Source organism: Oryzias latipes, chromosome 3 (genome assembly GCF_053564925.1).
Source record: "Oryzias latipes strain Hd-rR chromosome 3, Olatipes_Hd-rR_3.1".
Classification (NCBI taxonomy): Eukaryota; Metazoa; Chordata; class Actinopteri; order Beloniformes; family Adrianichthyidae; genus Oryzias; species Oryzias latipes.
In genome coordinates this window covers 36,818,376-36,838,501 of record NC_136239.1, presented here as the reverse complement: position 1 = coordinate 36,838,501, position 20,126 = coordinate 36,818,376, and the positions used below count along the sequence as shown (strand labels likewise).

Sequence of the window (20,126 nt, the reverse complement as noted above, 5' to 3'; positions counted from 1 at the left end):
CCACAGTTGAGTCCTTTTAATCCAAATCCAACGCCTCCCTGCTTGACACTCAGCATTAAATTGGAAGGTTAAACCACCAAATGGTTCCCTGAGCTGTCTCTGCAGCCTGCCGCTCCCCCAGGGGACGGGTGAAATTCTCCCCCCCCAGGCTAGGGTCAAATGCGGACAGCTGACACACACCTAACTGTGAAATAACGAAGGTCCACCTTTTGTTCCCAATTTCTCTTGTTTCACTTACAAAGTGGCATTTAGGCCAGCACAGTAATAAAGAATATTCAGGCTATTTGACTGGAAGCTGTTTTTAAGGTGTGCATTATCAGTTTTTAATAGACACCCTGCAGCCCATCAGAATCGAGTATTCACCCAGACCACTCTAAAGAAAGGCCCCTAAAATGCTGAAGAGGAGTGGAAAGAGATTTAATCATCATGCTTAAAGTTCCTCTCCAGTCTTTTGATCTGTTTTCAAAGTGTTCCCAGTGGTCTTTTAGTTACGATCATGCAGTTTTAGCCAAAATCGAAAGATCGGTGCCGTTTTCTTGGACATTTTCTGCAGAGCGGCAGCAGTTCACTAAAAGTACACCTCTGATTGTAGGCCGGACTGTTGGCAAGGAGTAGGCCTGCGCTCATTTCGCATCATTCCTTTGTCTACGCTCTATCACGCAAGCTCAAAAGCCTTCACACCCCCAACCTAACGTTAGCGGGGACACAGAAATGGCGAGCAACATTGGAGCAGTCCAGCTGTACAGTTTGGAGGCAGATTCCAGCTCAGACGAGGAAAACAAAGACGTGCATGGATCTATATTTGGATCTATATTTGCATCAGAATGGAGCTTGTGGCCAACCGATTGTAATTTGAACGTTACAACTTCAAACTGCATTTTTTATCTGCCGGAATTTAATTAAACAAACACTCAGAAATACAAATTCAGTTTTCTTCATAAGTCATCTATCATGAGGAAAATGGTACAAGAGCCACTAAGAACACAGAAAACATCATTTCCGTTGGAGTTGGTTTTCAAGTAAACACAAAAATCGAGAGGAACAACAACAGGGACACAAATCCAAAAGGGAAAAATGGCTGAAAGCGAGACCCCATCCACCCACCAGGTTCACGTTCCAGCACGTCACCTTCATTAGCAGAGAAAAACAAATCTGTGAAAGACTCCACAGACAATCACGCTCCCACAGAATGGAATAAAAAGACATAATTGCTATGATTCACAAAATGTCAGCATGATGGATGACATCCAAAGACACAATAATAAATTCACAAAATGATGAATTGAACAAAGTCCCATTATCAGCAATATTCCTCTCTGTGGGGATTCATTGGTGAGGCTTCTCGCCTCAGCTTTTTTCAAAGAATTTAATGCTTAATCCTTTATTCTTATGCTTTTTATTTAATAGAAGCCAAAAAATTGTGCTTGTGAATCCAGATTTTTGTCTGTTATGAAGTTTCATTTTGTCATAGTGTTTCGGGACATCATTTATTTTGCAGAGCCCTGTTGCATCCCATAATGTATTGAGCTTTGTTACTGCCTATTGCGCTTTCTTTAACCTCAGTGACATTTTCAGGTCTCTGAAAGAGAATAGGATCATCAGTCTTATTGAAATTCATGACTGAGACCCAAAAGGACCAGGATGTTTACAGATCTTTTGGAAATTTTTCTGTACTGTAACTTCTGACAGACGCTGTTAGGAAACTTCCTTTGCTGGTTTTAGACCTTAAAGGAAGGTTAAAATGATAACTAAACGTTTAAATGAAGCTCATATTGAGTAATTATCTGTTTTTTATGACTAAAACGTCCTTTTGATTTAATATATTTTTCTGTTTTAGCATTTTTACCAACAAACCTTAAGTCTATGCTCAATTTTCCGATTTTCTTTTGTAAATTTGTCACAGGTGAAACGTTAGAGGCTGCAAGAGGTTAGAACTAATGAAGACATAATTAAGTGTCGGTGCAGTTAGAAGGCAATAATTGATCAATAATTAATAATGTCAGCATTTAAAAGAAGAGACGAGTCTCACGTGACGTCTGCATTTTCTGGAAAGTCCTGCGGGAAGAGCGGAACCACGGCAGAGTCGATGCCTCCGTTCGATCGTTCCACACGTGGGTGTGTCTGTGTGGCTTTGTGTTCATCCCCCACAGAAACACACGTGTGCCCTCGTCTATTGAATATTTCATCTTTCACAGCAGCAGTTGTTAATGGTCGCATCCTGCTTCAGGATGCAGCAGCGAGAGCGGTTGCCACGGGTTACGGTTCAGGTTGTTCCTCCAGGAGGACGAGGGACAAAGTGTGGCTTCAGTCACACACAAAAAAGACACATTTGGTTAGGAATGAGAACATTAGTGATTGTGTTTCTGCAGAGTTCATCGCATCCAATTCAGCGGAAAGAAAAGTGACATTTTGGAGATTTTCAGTATTAAGAAAGAGGATTAGGGCCAAGGAGAAAGGAAAAAAAAAAGCATAGAAAATTCTGAGAATTCTGAGATTAAAGTCAGAATTTTTTTATTTCTCCATGGCCATAATCCTCTTCCACACAGTCTAAAATCAACTTTTGCTGCTGAAAAGGTTCAGATGAACCTGCAGGAAACGGGGAATAAGAGATCAGACCAACAGACAGTTCAGCACAATCTGCTGACTTTATGATGCATTGCACTTAAACGCATCGCCAGTTTGATAAGGACGTTTTGATGCATCATCTTTTCTCACACTGTTAGCTGTTTCTCATCCCTAGTAATCCTACTCCTTTAAAGAAATATTACTAAGATTTATTTGCGGGATTTTTTTAATCCAATTACAGAAAATTTGGATTTAAAAAAAAGTGGTGTTTATGATCTATAAGATCTCTAGAACAAGCAACACAATCAGCTGAGATTGTTTTTCCTAACTTTAAATGTTATTTAATCAAGAAAGAGCAAAACATGTGAAACTCACTTCAGATTTACGGTGATGCATTTTTAAAAATGCTGAATTTTCATTTTTTTTTGTCAGGATTTTAAATTTCAACAGATTAAATTAAGATTAGGATCAACTTTAGGGAAATTCAGATGAGTTTTAGACTTTTGTTGGCTAATCCAACAAGCAGCAGCATGAAGGAAGATATTTAAACAGCAATTTATGGGGAAACTGTCTTCTGTGTTTGAAGAAACTTTAAAATATCTCCACCCTGTCTGTTTATTCTGTGGTACTTGGAGAAAAGGTGCATCCAGGGAGAAATTTAGATTTTCAAGGCTGTTTTAATCATTTACTTGTGGAATTTTGATCAAACATTTCAGGTATTTGATGATTATTTGCAGGAATCCAAATACTTCCTCATTTCATTTAAAAGAACCATCAGAGTTCTGAGTTGTTTTAAATCCTTCCTGTTTGTGGTCAGTCTGCTGGGTTTTTAAGCGATAGTTGCGTGAAAACTGTGTCAGAGGAAGGAAGGTTCTGTTTGTTTTTTTAAAATGTGAACCTCCAGAATAGTTACCTCAGTGGGAGTAACCGTGACTTATAAAGGTATCACTGAAGTTTCTCTCCTGGTTTTGTTTTGGATGCTGCTGACAAGCCGCCCTGCAGCGGCTCCTCCCTCATCTGAACACTCAAAGAAATGAAACGTTAGATTTAAATCAAAAAGTTTCGTCAACCGGTCCCACGAAACTGTTTTGTTTACATTGGAGAAAGAGGGGATGACTAAAACTGAACAAACTATCCTGAAAAAGTACTACAGTACACAGTTATGGTAAGTTTACATAGTGCTAGTATGTAAAATGTACTCAACATTCTTGCATTTAATTTATTAATCATTATGTTGAATTTACTCATTACTGCGTTAAATTTAAAAACAATATTGTGTTGATTTTTTTTTATCTATCACAGGGCCACAATCTCACACCTATAGGGACAGTAGCCAATAAACCTATGAAGCATGTTTTTGGACAGTGGGAGGAAGCCACGCATACACGGGGAGAACATGCTAACTCCACACAGAAAGGTCCTCCATTGATGTTCTGTGTCAGGTCCCCCAGCCGGGACTTGAACCTTATTGCTGTGAGGCAAGAGCGCCAACCACTGCACCACCATGCAGTTTTTGAATCATGTTGAACACCATGGAACACCTTTACTAAAATCCCCTAAAGTTAACAATACTAAACAATGTAATTGTAAAATTCATTCATCTTCTTAACCGTTTTTCCCTTTCGGGGTCACGGGGCTGCTGGAGCCTATCCCGGCCACTTGTGGGCGAAGGCAGGGTCTGTTGCAGGGTAGAATGTCCACAAACACACACCCGTTCACTCTCACACTCACACCTAGGGACAATTTAGTTGCCAATCAACCTATGTAGCATGTTTTTGGATGGTGGGAGGAAGCCGGAGACCCCAGAGAAAACCCACGCATGCACGGGGAGAACATGCAAACTCCACACAGAAAGGACCCCCGTTGATGTAGTTTTTCATGTCCCCCAGCCGGGACTTGAACCGGGGCCTTCTTGCTGTGTGAGGCAAGAGCACTAACCACTGCACCACCATGCCGTACCGTGTAAAATTCTTGCTAAAGTTTATTCCATCATGGGTCAGATGAACGGAAAGCTTGTTGGCACAAATGTCTTTGTTTAAATAGACTGTGTTAACTTAATTTTATTAAACGTTTTTAAATATTGCCCAAGTTGTTATTGTTATTTAAATGTAATGTAACCCTCTAGTTTTTTTTTTTTTACTGAAAGTGAATTGATTTAATATTTTCAGCATAATTACTTCCCACTACAAATGCTATAGGTCTTTTTCATTTAATTTGAGTGATAATGCAGAGACGTTCCTGCCAAAGTCCGCGCTCAATGATGGAGGGAAGCCGCCTGGCTCATCAGACGCTTTTTAAAAACTTTCTACGAAAAACAACACCTCATGGATGAATAAATCTTTGATATTGAATTCTCGCCGTTCTTTTCTCCAAACGTATCAGGGTTGTTCTCGTCTTGTAACCTTCAAGGCGACGCCCTCCTTCCTCTCCATCAGGATCAGCAGAAACCTTCCGGCTTTCTTAAAGGGGAAAGACTCCACCTGAAGGCCACACACCTCTCCTAAAATAGCAGCCAGACGACTGAGCGAGACTCTCAAAAGTGATTAATAATCAGTCATCTTTTCCTCTCCACCCTCTTCTTTTTTTTTTCCTCCAGGGAGGTGGAGGAGGAGCTGGAGATGCTGTGGCAGGCGGCAACAAGGGAGAACCGGGTGATGAGGGAGACCCTGGTGGAGTCAGAAACCACCAGGGATCTTCAGGGCTGGACGAGTGGGGACGGCGCCTCTCCTGGCTGCACATCCCCTGCTCCGGACGAGGCGCCTCCATCCTCCCAGCATCCACCCAAGCACGGTCTGGACTATTACTGCTGACAGACGCTCCGCCTCAAAATGTTTCCGTTCTGTGAGGAAGAACTTGGTTCTTAAATTAAAACTTTGGTAAAATCATTAACTTTGCGTTTGTATAAATTTGATCCACATGTAGTTAGAACTATGAGGAAATGTAATATTTAATCAGACAATTGTCCTGATGAGGAAATAGTGCCATCTACTGGACACTTGTGGTATGCACCCAATTAAGCATTGACTTTTGATGCACTTTAGTTTTGCCAAATAATTTAACAATATTGCAATGTTGATTTTGAAAAATAAATTATATATTTTTGCTTTGTGGTTTACACACAGACGTGTTAAAAAGCTGAATTATTTGTTGCCACGAGACTCGTTTTTGTTCCTTCAGTGCTTCTATGTTGAATTTCTGTTGCAACCAGAAGCTTCTGACTGCAACCAAGCATGCTCCTCAAACGTTGGTTCACTTGTGAAATCCTGAAACATCATGACTTAAAGTTTGTTTTTATGCAAACCTGCATCACTTCACTTCCCTTTTCTGAAAAGGAAAAGACGCACGTGAGTAAATACCTTTGTCTAAACTAAAAAGAATAAAGACGTTTTTTTCTGTATTTAAAAAGTTTTAAAATGTTTATTTTTAGGATAATGATGTGCAGATCAGTGCGAGATTTTACAGATCGTGGGGCACGTTCTTGTGTAACAATAAACGCAGGAAACGAGTTTAAACAAAAAGAAACACTACCTTCACTGCGCATGCGCACTTTGACTTGCAGTACCAAGGAGCGTCCGGCAGGTGGAGATCTTTTTTTTTTGGTGTAAGGGACCGCTGCTCTATTTTCCTTTTCATTCACATTTTTTCCCCCCAGCTTGAACAAAATATTAAATTACAAAAGACAACATCAAGGATTAAAATAGCTTAAAATATATTAAAAAAAAGATTACAAAAAAATTATATTTACAAAACAAAGTTTTCTTAGAGAAGGGGATTAATTATTAAACTAAAAAGTACAAATTGTTCCAGGGTTACTTGCCTTGGGTGTGTTAATCTTTTTAATGTAGTCATAAAATTGAAACATCTCTATCTTGAATACAGTAAAATTTGGAGGTGTTTTTTTTTAAATTTCCGCTTATGTATGTAAAATTTAGATTGGAAAAGTTACAAATGAATACTATTGTCTACTTTATCATCAGAATTGAAATATGTGAGGATTTGAAATGAATAAATCATCTTCATTTTTTACCATTAATCATCATGAAACCTCATCTGAATATAAAATGCTGTGTTGGTACCGTCGTTTCCTCCGGATTTATCTTCTACTTCTGCAGGTTTTCAAGAAAGTAACTTAAAAGTAATGATGATCAAAGTTGACCATAAAATGCCAGCGCCGGGCATCAAACCCGCGATCTTCTGCACCAAGGATTCCCCATGTATTTCAATGGAGGCAAAATGCTTGATACATTTTAGTTTGATGTGTTCTCCCTCCCATGACAAAGGTGGATAAAGGTGGAAAGATTTCATGTAATCCATGGACACCAGTGAGGATCACAAATCATTGAAGAAAAAAGGTTCAGCGCAGTGTCTGGTGGGTCTGGATGACCCAACTCCCAATGTTAAAGTGCCTAGGATAGCACAATGGTTACACGGTTCAAGGATTTAAAATACCAAAAGTCGTAGCTGGAAAAAGCTAAAATAGCCGAACATTTAAATAAATAAAAGGTTAAAATAGATTTTAAAAAATTGTAGAAGTTAAGCTGCAAAAAGTGGTGGAAGATACTAATGAAGAAAGAGGAACAGGAAAAGAATTGCTTGAAGGTTTTTTTATTTAGCATTTAACCCACAATCTGAGATGTATCACAGTTTGGAAGTAACCGGCAGGACGCTGGTCGGGGGGAAAAACATTCTAATAAACCAAGAAAACATGAATTTCAGATATTTCAGGCGATCTGCAGCCAGGTGAGCCGTCCTCTCAGAAAACTCTCCACTCTGGTCAGTGTGTTCAGATTCAGCTTGGTGATGAAGATGCTGCAAAACGGAAAGCCTCTTCGCCCATTTCCCTCCTGAATCCACAAAAGGTTCTGTTTTATGAAAAAAGGCAAAGGCTCCAGACCTGAACCGACTAGTTTGATTCTTCACGATCCCATCAGTCGTGGTTTTCTGGCTGGGTTTTTCCCCTGTGTGGGACGTCTTTCAGTGGAAGAGCGCCTGCCTGCCTGCCTGCCTGCCTGCACCATCCGGTTGTTGTTTCGGCCACACTGAGTCAGCGCTCACCTCTGCGCATGCAGGACGACCTTTGATCTCCATAAAAAGCCAGGCAGAGTCCGGAGCGGTTCCAGAGGAGTCGGCGGTGAGTCTGAGGAGCGCCGTGGCTGTCCTCCACACTGAGGTACCCATCTCTGCTTCCAGCTTCTCCTTCCTTCCGTTTGTTTGGTGTAAATCAGATCATTTCAATCGAGTTTGTGATTTTTTTTAAGATGATCAGAGCTGTGTTAAGGAAGCCAAAGAGTGTTTTTCAGACTTCATCTTCAGAAACAATCACCGTCCATAAATAAAGAGAGTAAGAAAATCCTCACAGGAGGCCTTTACGGCCTCCTGTGAGGATTTTCTTACTCTCTTTATTGATAAAGTGCTTTCTGTTAACAATAGTATTTGTTGTTTCTGGTGTGTTTGATCATTTGGATTCCAGCGCTTTCTCAAACTGCTGTCTTGATGTGATTTCTGCCAATAGTCTAAAGCAGGGGTGTCAAACTCATTTTGGTTCGGGGCCACATTTAACCCGTCTGATCTCTAGTGGACCGGACCAGTAACATAAAAGCAAAATAACAGCTTTGTTTTATTTTTTTTACTCAGTTGGAAAAAATGCCTCAACCAACATGTTAGCCTAATCACTTGGGGCCAATGGATCTCAAATAAAATTAATTTCAATTAAAGAAAAGTTGGTCTATTCAAATTACAGTTTTTCTCAGTCGCTTCAGTACAATCCTCAGATCAGAATTGAAGTTTGCAAATTCGTGTGTGCATTTTCTCAAAACAATTTGTACAAACAGCAAAAAACACTACGGATTTCTTGTAAAAGCCTGTAACTTGCTCAAAATCTTTAGTTCATCTCTCAAAACTAAGTCTTTATGTCATTGAACATGTCAGTGCCATCAGAATGTCAAGTCCTTGTGTCATTGTCTACGAACAAGACAGTCAAATTATTTAGTCATGTTGTCACGAGGGAGGTTCTGATGTAAACTGTGGCTAAAGTTTGGATGACAATTATTGTAAAATGTAAGTTAAACCTTTTCTGTTTGATTGCAAGAGACTGGACAAGATTCACATTTACACTTTTATTGTTCATATTGTAATTTGTTGACAGACCATGTCATACCAACATAGAAAAAACCCACTGCAAACAGTAACACAAAGGGAGAAAAAAGATAGGACAATATTCTGTCCAATAGTACAGGCAGTGCAGTAGGAATTGGTGTGGTCTTCCTACACCTCTTGTCGTTTCTGTATGTTAGGCCACAAATTCTCATCCACATCACAGCGAATATCCTCTCTTGCAATGCAGCAAAATATGTTTGTCACATTATGACAACTTGGTCAACCATTTTGCAGTCAATGACTTATACGATGAACTAATGACTAGGTGTTTTGAGGAGTAAGACTATTGCACAGTGAACTATATAATACATTTTGATCAACATGACATAAACAATTGATAATGTAGCAAAGAGCAGAGAATTGTACATAATCATTTGCATAGATGTACCAAAGCAATTGCAACTTGTTCAAAGAAGTGAGAAACGGCTTAAATGATGTGCACAAGTGACTTCATGATGTGAAGACTGAACAAATAGTTTTGGGAATTTCCTTCTGATCTGAGAATTGTACTAAAGCGACTGAGAAAAACTGTAATACAGACTGAATATTTTACATCTGACACTAAAGCAATCCAGAAACTTTTCTCTATGGTAAGTCTCTTAGTGGTGCTGAATGTCATATTCTTTGAGCACTGCGATGTTGATGACATACAAAGCATTTGGGTTTTAAACTCTGTCCATTTTTCCTGGAAAGCTCTTCACTCCACTTCACGTTTGACAACATTTTGGTCATTAGGGTGTCGCTAATGATCATTCTTATAGCAAGATAACAGCGGTAAGGCTCATAGGGAACCAAGGTGCATCCAACCCAGACGCAGAGCTGTCATGTTTCGCTTTTGGCTCGTGGAGAGATATGCTGTTTCAACTGTTTTTCCTTTCCTTTGCTCCCCCTAGTGGCGGAATTGCACATTTCGGTTATCTCTTTAAAAAATCATGACTCGCCACAGGAATGGACTAGAAACTTGCTTTCTTTTTTAATCATCCTTATGATTTTTACTCTTCATCTGTGGGCCGGAGTAAACCACCTGGCGGGCCGGATAAGCCCCGCGGGCCGTATTTTTGATACCCCTGGTCTAAAGGAAGCTTCTGAGATTGTAATTTTGATTTTTATTAACGTGTCCCATCTGCCGTTGAACATGCTTCTATAAAAAAAAAAAACTTGACAAGTCTGTTTTATCTCATTTTAGACCTGTTTCTCGTTTGTCATTAGAAAAAGTCTTTTTTTTTAGAACTAGAATTTTATTGTTGATAAGTCAGGTTTTAGGTCTGGACACGGCGCAGAACCCGCCCTACTACAATGACATCGCCAAACAGCCCGTTGCTCTGGTGTTATTGGACCTGACGGCAGCTTCGTCCTCCTGTCTCGACTGTGACATCACTGACTGGTTCAAATCTTATTTGTTTTTCAGTCAGCCGCCTCGTCTGTGGCTCCTCTGTCCTGTGGGGTACCACAAGGTTCTATCCGTGGTCCTGCTCTTTTTTTTTTGTTACATCTGCTGCCACTTCAATCAATCAATCAATAAATACTTTATTGTCCCGTGAGGGAAATTTGTCTTGGGCTTAGGAGCCCACAGCTACAACATAAAGAACACAATAGAATAAACATACACAATAAGACAACACATACACAAATAACAACTAGAGGCATATGCTCTAGACTATTTACAGTTTGTTCAGGAGTCTTACGGCTGATGGAACGAACGAGTTCTGTTGGTTTTGTATTTGCTGCTCTGAAGCGTCGTCCGGATGGTAATAATTCAAAGTCAGAAAACAAACCATGAGAAAACAAACAATGATGATTCTATGAGCTAGACGTGTCACAGAAATCTAGTAGATTTGCTGTAAAGATGGAATTTCACGTGTACCAATGACCTTCATAGCTGCTTTTACCAACCCTGTTTTTGTTTTGAACAGACACTTGGTTCTGTCATTGGCGGGTCTCATCTACGCCGATGATATGCAGATGTATCTACCCCTCAGTTTAAAAAAAAAACAACAGCTCAGAAAACATTCTAACAAAGTGTGTTGACGACGTAAAGCAGTGGTTGAGCCAGAATCTCAATCAAAAACCGAGAGAATTGTTTTTGGTGACACCTCTACAGCTGACTCCACTGCTGTTAGAAATCTGGGGGTAATTTGACAAACAGATTGACAAGGTTGTCAAAATGAGCTTTTATCACTTTAGCGAAAGCTAAGCCTTCCCTGAGTCGATTAGTCGTTTAGATTAATTATCTTTTATTGTCATTGTCCATTGTACAATGAAATTGAAGCATCGTCATTTCAGTGCAAAAACAACGAATATAATAAAATGTGAAATTAAAGAAATCAGTATGTACAACATGTACGCGTGTACAAATATAAACTGTAATATAGAATGTCCAAAATTTGTGTGCAAACGTCAGATGTGCAAGAGGTAGCAATGAGGTAGAGTGATGACGTTGGGTAGACACTTAAGAGGACAGAAGTGTGGATAAGCATATATACACATACATATATATGTAAACATGTACATATGAATGTGCTATTGCAGATTTTTTCTGTGCATTTTGGGATTGAGGATGGTTATTGTCTTGGGGAAGAAGCTGTTTTTGAGTCTGTTCGTTTTGCTTCTGATGCCTCCTATCCATCCTCCTAGAAGGCAACAGGTCTGAGCCGGGGTGTGAGCCGTCCTTCATGATGTTCTGGGCCCTAGTGATGCAGCGTGCGGAGTAGATGTCCGTCAGGGTGGGGAGAGGGCACCTAATGATCTTCTGAGCCGTGTCTACAACTCTCTGCTGTCTCTCCTTATCCACGACCGTGCAGCTGCCAAACCAAACTGTTATGTTATCTAAAATCAGCCGTTCACACCATGATTACCTCTTGCTGTAACTCTCTGTACTTTGGTGTCACCCAGCGATCACTGAACCGTCTCCGGTTGGTCCAGATCGCAGCAGAACGACTGTGAACTGGAACACCCAGACCCAGAACACATCACTCCAGTACTCGGTTCACTTCACTGGCTCCCTGTTCATTTTAGAATTCAGTTTAAACTTTTACCGTTTGTTTTTAGAGCTCTCCATGGTCTCGCACCAGTTTACTCAACTGAGGTTTTAACTGATCGCAGCCGTTCTAGTGTCTGAAGGTCTGATGATCAATATTGGCCTCGTGTGCCTGCAGGTCATGACAGAAACACTGGGGTGACCGCGCTTTTCCCTTCACTTATGGAGTGACATTCCTGCAGAACTGCGCATGTTATCTGACCTTAACCGCTTTAAACATCTATTGAAAACATACCTTTTTGGAATGGCTTTTAATGCTCAGTAGTTTGTGGCGTTTTTATTTTATTTTTTTATTGCATTCTTATTTATTTTTTATGTATTTTATTGCTGACTGCTTTTTGTATTAATGCGGTTTTTAATTTTGTTCTTAATTTGCCTGATTGGGAATATTTGGAGCACTTTAGTACTCCTAAAGGAGTTGTAAAGTGCTATAGAAATAAGGCTTCATTCATTCATTCATTCATTCATTCATTCATTCATTCATTCATTCATTCATTCATTCATTCATTCATTTTAAATAAGAATAAATAAATACTGGTCCATACATTTAGATTGTGTACAGATGAGCGTTTTTCAAAGTTTTTTGCGGGTTCACTTGTGTTATTGCTCCACACATCCCAGCAGCCTTGAGTTCAGGCTGTTTAGATGACCCAGAGAGGCATCAGTGCAGGTTTGGGATGAACTTCCTAACTCTTGACCTGCCGTGTCAGGGTTTGACTGTTTGCCTGTTCCAGAAAACACCCTCTGACCTAAATACTCTGGATAACTGTGGGGATTATTTACATTTGGATGAATTTTATTTCAAATTCAGCTATATTTCTATACCACTTTTCTTGCTTTACGTAATAAAATAGATTCTAGTGAGAGAAAAAGAAACATGAAAAACCCAACACACTTACACATTTCACAACTGCAACCAAAGTAATTGGAATGAATTACTAATAAAAAGCATGCAATTAAATTAAAACATGTAAAAATTATGTTCAAGCCCACATGATGATACTACCGCCAGCATGCTTGAATTTTGCAGTGAAGTTTTGAGGTCAGATTGTGGGTCAGAAGTTGCTCCTTTGATTTTGAGCAATAATCCAGATGCTTCTGAGTCTTTGTGTTGTTGTAGCTCAATAGTCTTCTTCTCCTGGATCTCTCATGGATAATTTATTGTCCAAAAGTCTCCTTCTGACTGTTGAAACACGAACTCTGAACTTCGCACGTGGGTCACTTGCACTTTTTAAAATCTTCCACTGCTAATTTCAGGAATTCCTGCAACAGTTCTTGTGTATTTGGAGTAATTTTGTCGCTTCAGGGAAGATTCTCAACTGAAGTGTTTTTATTTATTTATTTATTTATTTTTTGCATGATGGCTCTCAGTTTGGTTCTCTAAATTTTAAAGACCCACTCCAATCATCATTCGATCTGAAAAGCATCCCTAATGTTCTTTTAATCATGGTTATACCCTTTTTTTTAGCATCGAGTTGATTCAGATTTGTCGGCTGCACATGCATGATGCCGATCTCCTGATCCAAACCCAGTACCCAAAGGTACTGGGTTTGGATCTGGTGACTGTGGAGGCCACTAGAGTCCGGCCATTGTCATGTTCTAGAAACCAGTCTGAGACGATTCCAGCTTTATGACATGGCGCCTTATCCTGCTGGAAGTAGCCATCAGAAGATGATACACCGTGGTCATAAAGGGATGGACACGGCCAGTAGCAATACCCGGGTAGGCTGTGGCGTTGGAACCTTGCTCAGTTGGTACTAAGGGACCCAAAGTGTGCCAAGAAAATATCTCCTACACCATGACACCACCACCACCAGTCTGAACCCTTGATACAAGGCAGGATGGATCAATGCTTTCATGTTGCTGATGCCAAATTCTGACTCTACCGTCTGAATGTTGCAGTAGAAATAGAGACTCATCAGACAAGACAACATTTTTATGATCTTCTATTGGTGAGTCTGTATGAATTGTAGCCTCGGTTTCCTGCTCTTAGCTGACAGAAGTCACTCACAGCGTGGTCTTCTGCTGCTGTAGTCTATCTGCATCATGGTTGGACATGTTGTGCGTTCAGAGATGCTCCTCTGCAGACCTCGGTTGGAACCAGTGATTCTTTGAGTTCCTGTTGTCTTTCTATCAACTGGAACGAGTCAGGTCATTCTCCTCTGATCTCTGGCATCAACAAGGCATTTCCTCCCACAGAACTGCTGCTCCCTGGATATTTTCTCTTTTTCTGACCAAACCCTAGAGATGGTTGTGGGTGAAAATCCTAGTAGATCAGCAGTTTGTGAAACACTCAGACCAGCCCGGATGGCACAAACAACCATGCCACGTTCAGAGTCACTTCAATCACCTTTCCTCCTCATTCTGATGCTTGATTTGAGCTGCAGCAGATAATCTTCATCATTTCTACATGCTTTGAGCTGCTGCCATGTGATTGGCTGATAATAAATTTGCATTTACGAGCAGTTGAACAGGTGTACCTAATTAAGCGGCCAGTGAGTGTCGATGTCCTAAAAAAAAATGCAACAAGAATTTCAAACACCAAAAACACAATTTTCATTGGAGTGGGTCTTTGAATATTTTCAAATATGTCTTTTAGATCCATCGTACAAATAAATGTCGCTTCTCCTTAAATTCCTTCAGATGTTTCCTATCTAACAGGTTTGACGGTAATCTGTTCAGGTTAGGACAGATCGTTCCCTTCAGGAGTACAGTAGTCACATAAATTCCGTCTTTTTGTTGTAAATCTTGTTATCTGTGGGACACTTGGTACTGTGTCAGAGGTTCCCTATAAAACATGAACATAAAAATAAGCATCTTCATCATGGATTCTGCAGACTCATCATAGTGACTCTGCGTTCAGTCGGGCTGAAGGAACTTTGGCACAGTGTAAACAGGGATTGGGGGGGGGGGGGGTACTGTAACTCATTGACTTTGAATTTTCAGAGTGTTTGTTATGATGCAAGACACGTGAGGAATTTTACATGATCTCTGTGCACGGGTGCGTCACGTTCATCGCATTTTTAGCTGCTGATTGAAGCCTTGGTGTTCTAATGAATGACTTCAGGTGATTTTTTTTATTTTCCCCCCACAGGCCAAAATGAAGACAGAATACGCCTTAGAGAAGAGCAGCGGTCGACGAGCTTCATTTGTAAGTAAATCCAGAAAGCGCAAGCCGTGAGGAGAACGCTCCGGATGGGAGTTCGGCGTGTCTCTCCCTTTGCCATTGTTTCACCTCCATCCTGTGGTCTTCTGCTCTTTGATCCCCCCCCTGTTTGAACCCTCCAGACAGACGACGGTTTCCGGTGGAGAACTGGATCTGAGATCTCCCACCCAGAACAGACCCAGCATGCCGACAATGGGAGACCTCGCCACTCTTTGTTTGGGAAATACCACCAAAGCCTGCAGACTCTGAAGCCGTTCCGCTGGTACTCCTCACGGTCAGTGATGCTCATGACATCTGGAAAAACCTCACCAAGCATTTCTCAAAGTGTTGGCGATCATCACGTCCTGTGTCCAGATCAAACCCGGTGGACAACGCCGGCTTCCTGTCCTTTGTGACCTTTGCCTGGATGACCCCCATGATGTGGGCCATGTTCAGGAACAAGCTGGACTTCTCCTCGCTTGGTTTGTCTCAGTTTGACGTCGCGGACACCAGCGGAGAAAGGTGCCACAATCTGGTTTCCACCGCTTCTCCTTGCACTAAAGTGTTCATGGCTGCTGGTTTTTCTGCCCCTAACCTCAAGATAGTTGTTTGTTTGCGGGGAAAAATTGTTTTTCTTGAATGGCAGCTGAGTTTCTGTTGGCTTCCATATGAGAAAATAATGTTAAAGAGTGATGAAATGACTGCTGTGCAGACTGTGGAGGCTGTGGGAGCAGGAGGTGGAGAAGAAGGGCCTGCAGAAAGCCTCCCTGGTTTCGACGGCCCTTCGTTTTCAAAGAACCAGGCTGATCCTGTCGGTCTTCGTGGGGATCCTGGCCATGGCTGCAGCTTTTGTCGGCCCTGTGAGTTATCCTTTCATAAATCTTTCACCTCCTGGTATATCTGAATGTAGACTATTAACGCCCAAATATAGCAAATTCAAGCATAAAAACCACATTTTAATCATTTTTGACTATTATTTTGGAAGAACAAAAGCAACCGTCATAAATGCTCATGTTGTTGTAAAGGTAAAAGGTCAGATTACATAATCAAAATCAGAAACTGTAGAGTTAATCTTCAATGTAAAATCCTGAAGTGGTAACATATAACCACAGATTATTCCTGAATAATAAAACAAAGTCCTGACCACACAGGCGTGGAGCGATTTTAATGTAAACAGTTTCTGCTATTATTTAAAAAGATTTAGCAGTTTGGACACAGTTTCAATTCGTTTTCCTAAATTTTTATATAAAATTTAGCTTTTTTCCCTCTGAACAGAGTCAGAACTGAGTCCAGGGCTACTTTCCTCCCACAAACTGGGTTTTGATGTTACTGTAGATTATTATAATGCCAATCCAGTTTCACGAGGATCTACGCAGTTTTGGCTGAACCGAATGTTTGGATTTGGAATTGGTTTATATCAAACAATAAAAACAAAAGATACTAAAGAAGACAAACTGTAGAAATGCGTATCTCCATCCATGCATCCATCCATCCATCCATCCATCCATGCAAAGGGATCCAAAACTTACCTGAAGGGCCGGATCAGGAGCAGATAAGAGGCGTTTTTTGGTAGTCCACCTCATAAAAGAAATATATAACATGGAACCTGGACAAACACATGCTCTCATTTGGATTAAATATAGATATATGTATTTTAATCAAAAGATTTGGGAGTTTTTATTTCCAAACTGTGGCTTTTGTTCTCAATTTAGCATCAATTTCACCGATGGGTTGATGTTCCTCAGGCAAAAACTCTTAAGCTACGGCCCCAGGACTCGACTTGTGACTAAGGGTGACAGAGCCTTTTCAGTGGCTGCCCCTAAACTCTGGAACTGTCTCCTGTTGTCTGTGAGGTCTGCCAGGTCCTCATATGATTTTAAAAGTTTGCTAAAAACTCATCTTTTTTCATTGGCTTTTAACACCAGAGTAGATGACAATTAGGCCAGCTCTATTAGTGTTTCTATTAACGTTTATTTTACTGTCACTGTTGTATTTTATTATTTTTACTTGTAATTGTATTTTAACCTACCTGTGCAGCACTTTGGATCTCTAGTGGATGTTAAAGTGCTTTACAAATAAAGTTTTGATTGATTTTGATGTGACGCACTTCAAGAACGCATTACACCCATTGGCTAAACCTGCATTTAGCTCATGGGGCTCACACTGGACAAGCAGGGAGGGGCTTCCTCTTCTTTTTCTACTGCTTACTGGACATGGTTGCCCCCTACAGTTAAAAAAGGCTTGGGGTAAAATGTCAGACCGGTGCAAAACTCCCTAATCTTGCTCCTGGCTTTTCTTTTCCCCCCGGCTCTCCTCCGATACATAAAGGACTTGGTGTCATAGAATTCCAGTTGGGCACAAACCTTAATTATTCATTTCATGATCAATTTACAAACCGTTCCATGAAATTAAAGGACTCCATCTCCATGGTCGGTCCAGGACTCCATGGTTTAACTTTTAACACGTGTTCAATTGGCCGCACGTTTTGTACTTGCTGCCCAAAAAGGGATTTCAGAATGTGAGTAGCTACACGAGAATGTGAGAGTTGGGATCGTGGATGTCCAAGACGCACGTCTACATGGACTTTTCATTGGAAGTGGTCGCGTGTGAATGTAGCTTTAGAACCACAAATCAAAGTTCTGTTTCTGCTTGTCCTCAACATAGTTTTCCAAAACAACCTAGAAGTTTCATTTGTCAGTGGTCTGTGAGCATGAAACACAGAAACGGGTCTGAGTTGGTATTTGATCATCGGTCCGGCTCACCTGTGTCTTCTCTGCTCTTCAGGCTGTTCTGGTCAATGAAATCTTGAAGTACATCGAGAATCCGAGCAGCTCCTCTGTGGCGTACGGCGTTGGTTTGGCCGTCGCCCTGTTCACCTCAGAGTTCTTCAAAGCTTTCTTCATTTCTCTGCTGTGGGCGGTCAACCTGCGGACTGCAGTCCGGCTCAAAGGGGCGTTCTCCACCATGGCCTTTCAGAAAGCCATCTCTCTGCGGGTTCACAGCGGCGTTTCCATGGGGGAGGTAAACTCCACACACTGCACTCTCAGCTGCTCCCTGAAGGGGTTAACACCCTCATGTCCTCCTTCTCTACATCCATGAACCTCCTCTTTGGTCCTCCTCCGGACCTCAACATCCTTCCTGCCTCCGGTCTCTTTCTCACAGTCTAAACCTTCAACATGGCTGCTCTCACCACAGTCTTCTTCACCTGTCCTTTCATTCTTCCTCTCACTCTCCAAGATCTTGATGAAAAATCCAATTAAAAACCACATCTCCAAAACTCCTCTTTCCTCCTCTTTTCCCACCAACAGTAGTCCTATTTCCACCCTGTAGGTCAGCAGCACCGGTTGTGGTTGGTGTTGACCCGGACTACGGCTTATCTGATTCGGAAATGATAAATGATGTTTATTTGTATTATTGATTCTTCTTTTGGTTTCACGCCAGACTCCCTTCCTACAACCCTCTGTATTTACCCGGACTTGTAACCAGCACGCAAAAGCCCTGGATCGTGTCCCCTCATGGTTGCATTTCGGCATAGTCAGTATCAGTACCCACGATTCTTTTCTTCCTCTCACTCTCTCTTTAGATGATAAACGTCTTAACCAATGACGGCCACAGGCTGTTTGAGGCGGTGCTGTTTGGCAGCTTCACTCTGTCCTCGCCGGTGCTCTTCGTCGCGTGCATCATCTACGCCTGCTACATCCTCGGCTTCACCGCCCTGACCGGAGTCTGCATCTACCTCATCTTTGTGCCCGTCCAGGTGAGTTCAGACAACTAAACTTACGTTTTGTTGGGTTTCATCAGGTTAAAATCACAATTTGAGCCACAGTAGAACACAGAAAGCAAACATTTGACCAACTGTTATTATGAATAAAGTTTGGAGGATCAAATCAAGACTAAAAGAGAAACAGAGGAATACGACAGGGAGCAAAACATTTATTCAATAAAAAATAAATATACATGTAAAGTATGTATGATAAAAAATGACATGTTAACGATGTGGAATTCCACTCACTACTTTTTCTTTTTGCCTCTTAAATATAGTTTTGCTTTTGCTTTTTGAATTTCTTTTTCATATTTTTACTGTCAATTTTTTGCCAAAATTTTAAGTTGGACTGTCATCAGTGCAGATTTTATAGAATGGACTACAGCAATGATATGTGTAGTTATTATAGCAGAAACCACAGGAGGTCTTCACATAATATACAGATAGAAGAACATAAACATTTATCTATGAAGGTAAATGATTAGGCATAAGTATGAAAAATAATTTTAAACATGATTTTCGGATGAAAACACATCAGTCTATAATGAGCCTTAAGACAAACATAAAGAGGCCCACAACTGAGCTGTGAGGCACTCCACAAGAACAACCATCAGACTGATAAATTGGATTTCTAAAAACAAAAAACAACCCCACTACAAGCTTTTCTGAAAAAGCTCATAAAATTACAGATAAGTCTCTACTTTGGTTTATCTGAGGGTCATAAATGCTGAGGACAGTCATCAATAGAAATGATTGACCCTTCTTTTTATTAAAACCTTCCCACACACTGTAATATTTATGAAATCAGTTTAAACTCAAAGTTATCAGATGAGAATATTTTTTTAAAAAAGGTTCTCGCTTTGATAAAAAAAGAAAATAAATCTGAGATTAGAAGTAAGCATTTGATCCTGTAAGTCCTTTGGTCATATTGTGAATAAAATAAAGATTTTAGACCTGTTTTTTAAATATTGTGTTCGCTTAAATCGGGGGTGCATGAATCCAGGCCTTGAGGGCCGGCCTCCTTCTTTTTTTTCCAGAAATCCAGTCTCACCTGGATCAGGTGTATTCAGCCAATCAGGATCTTGATGGCAGCCTGGTTGGAAAACATGTAGGACATCGGCGCTCCAGGCCTGGATTAGGGCACCCAGGGCTGAGATAATCAATATTACTCCCATTTAAGAGAGGAAATCATAATTATCACTACATCTTAGATAATGGGTCTTTTTTATTTTATTTTTTAGACTGGTTTGGATTTGCAGTTTTGGGGCAACGGCGACAAAAAATACCCAGAACAAATCAGAAGTTTAGCCATTTAAATGTCCTCCAGTTTTTAACAAATTTATCTTAAGCGGAAAATTTGCTGCACAAAGCTGTGAGACTTATTTTGAAAAGGCACAACCTGGGAATGAGGGGGTGGGGCTGTTGCAAGTGACTGACTCCGCCTCCTAAAAGCAGTTTCT

The 20,126-nt window shown here is 40.7% G+C and overlaps 2 protein-coding genes across 5 annotated transcripts in view; both read left to right on the top strand.

Moving 5' to 3' along the window:
• The window catches only part of cep89 (centrosomal protein 89), a 61,764-nt gene extending 55,818 nt beyond the window's left edge, over positions 1–5,946 (top strand). Inside the window, exon 17 of one of the 2 annotated variants that reach the window (XM_011494064.4) lies at positions 5,162–5,946. In XM_011494064.4, the coding sequence (XP_011492366.1) occupies positions 5,162–5,375 (214 nt within the window). In that variant the 3' untranslated portion in view covers positions 5,376–5,946. The remainder of the gene's footprint in view (positions 1–5,161) is intronic. The other variant, XM_020700744.3, reaches the window with a different exon arrangement.
• Positions 5,947–7,477: 1,531 nt separating this feature from the next.
• The window catches only part of abcc12 (ATP-binding cassette, sub-family C (CFTR/MRP), member 12), a 41,409-nt gene continuing 28,760 nt past the window's right edge, over positions 7,478–20,126 (top strand). Inside the window, exons 1-7 of one of the 3 annotated variants that reach the window (XM_023953691.2) lie at positions 7,478–7,735; positions 14,853–14,909; positions 15,047–15,198; positions 15,279–15,425; positions 15,616–15,763; positions 17,688–17,924; positions 18,487–18,660. In XM_023953691.2, coding sequence (XP_023809459.1) covers positions 14,859–14,909; positions 15,047–15,198; positions 15,279–15,425; positions 15,616–15,763; positions 17,688–17,924; positions 18,487–18,660 — 909 coding nt within the window. In that variant the 5' untranslated portion in view covers positions 7,478–7,735; positions 14,853–14,858. Of the gene's footprint in view, positions 7,736–14,676; positions 14,760–14,852; positions 14,910–15,046; positions 15,199–15,278; positions 15,426–15,615; positions 15,764–17,687; positions 17,925–18,486; positions 18,661–20,126 lie in introns of those variants that run through there. The other 2 variants (XM_023953692.2, XM_078944678.1) reach the window with 2 other exon arrangements.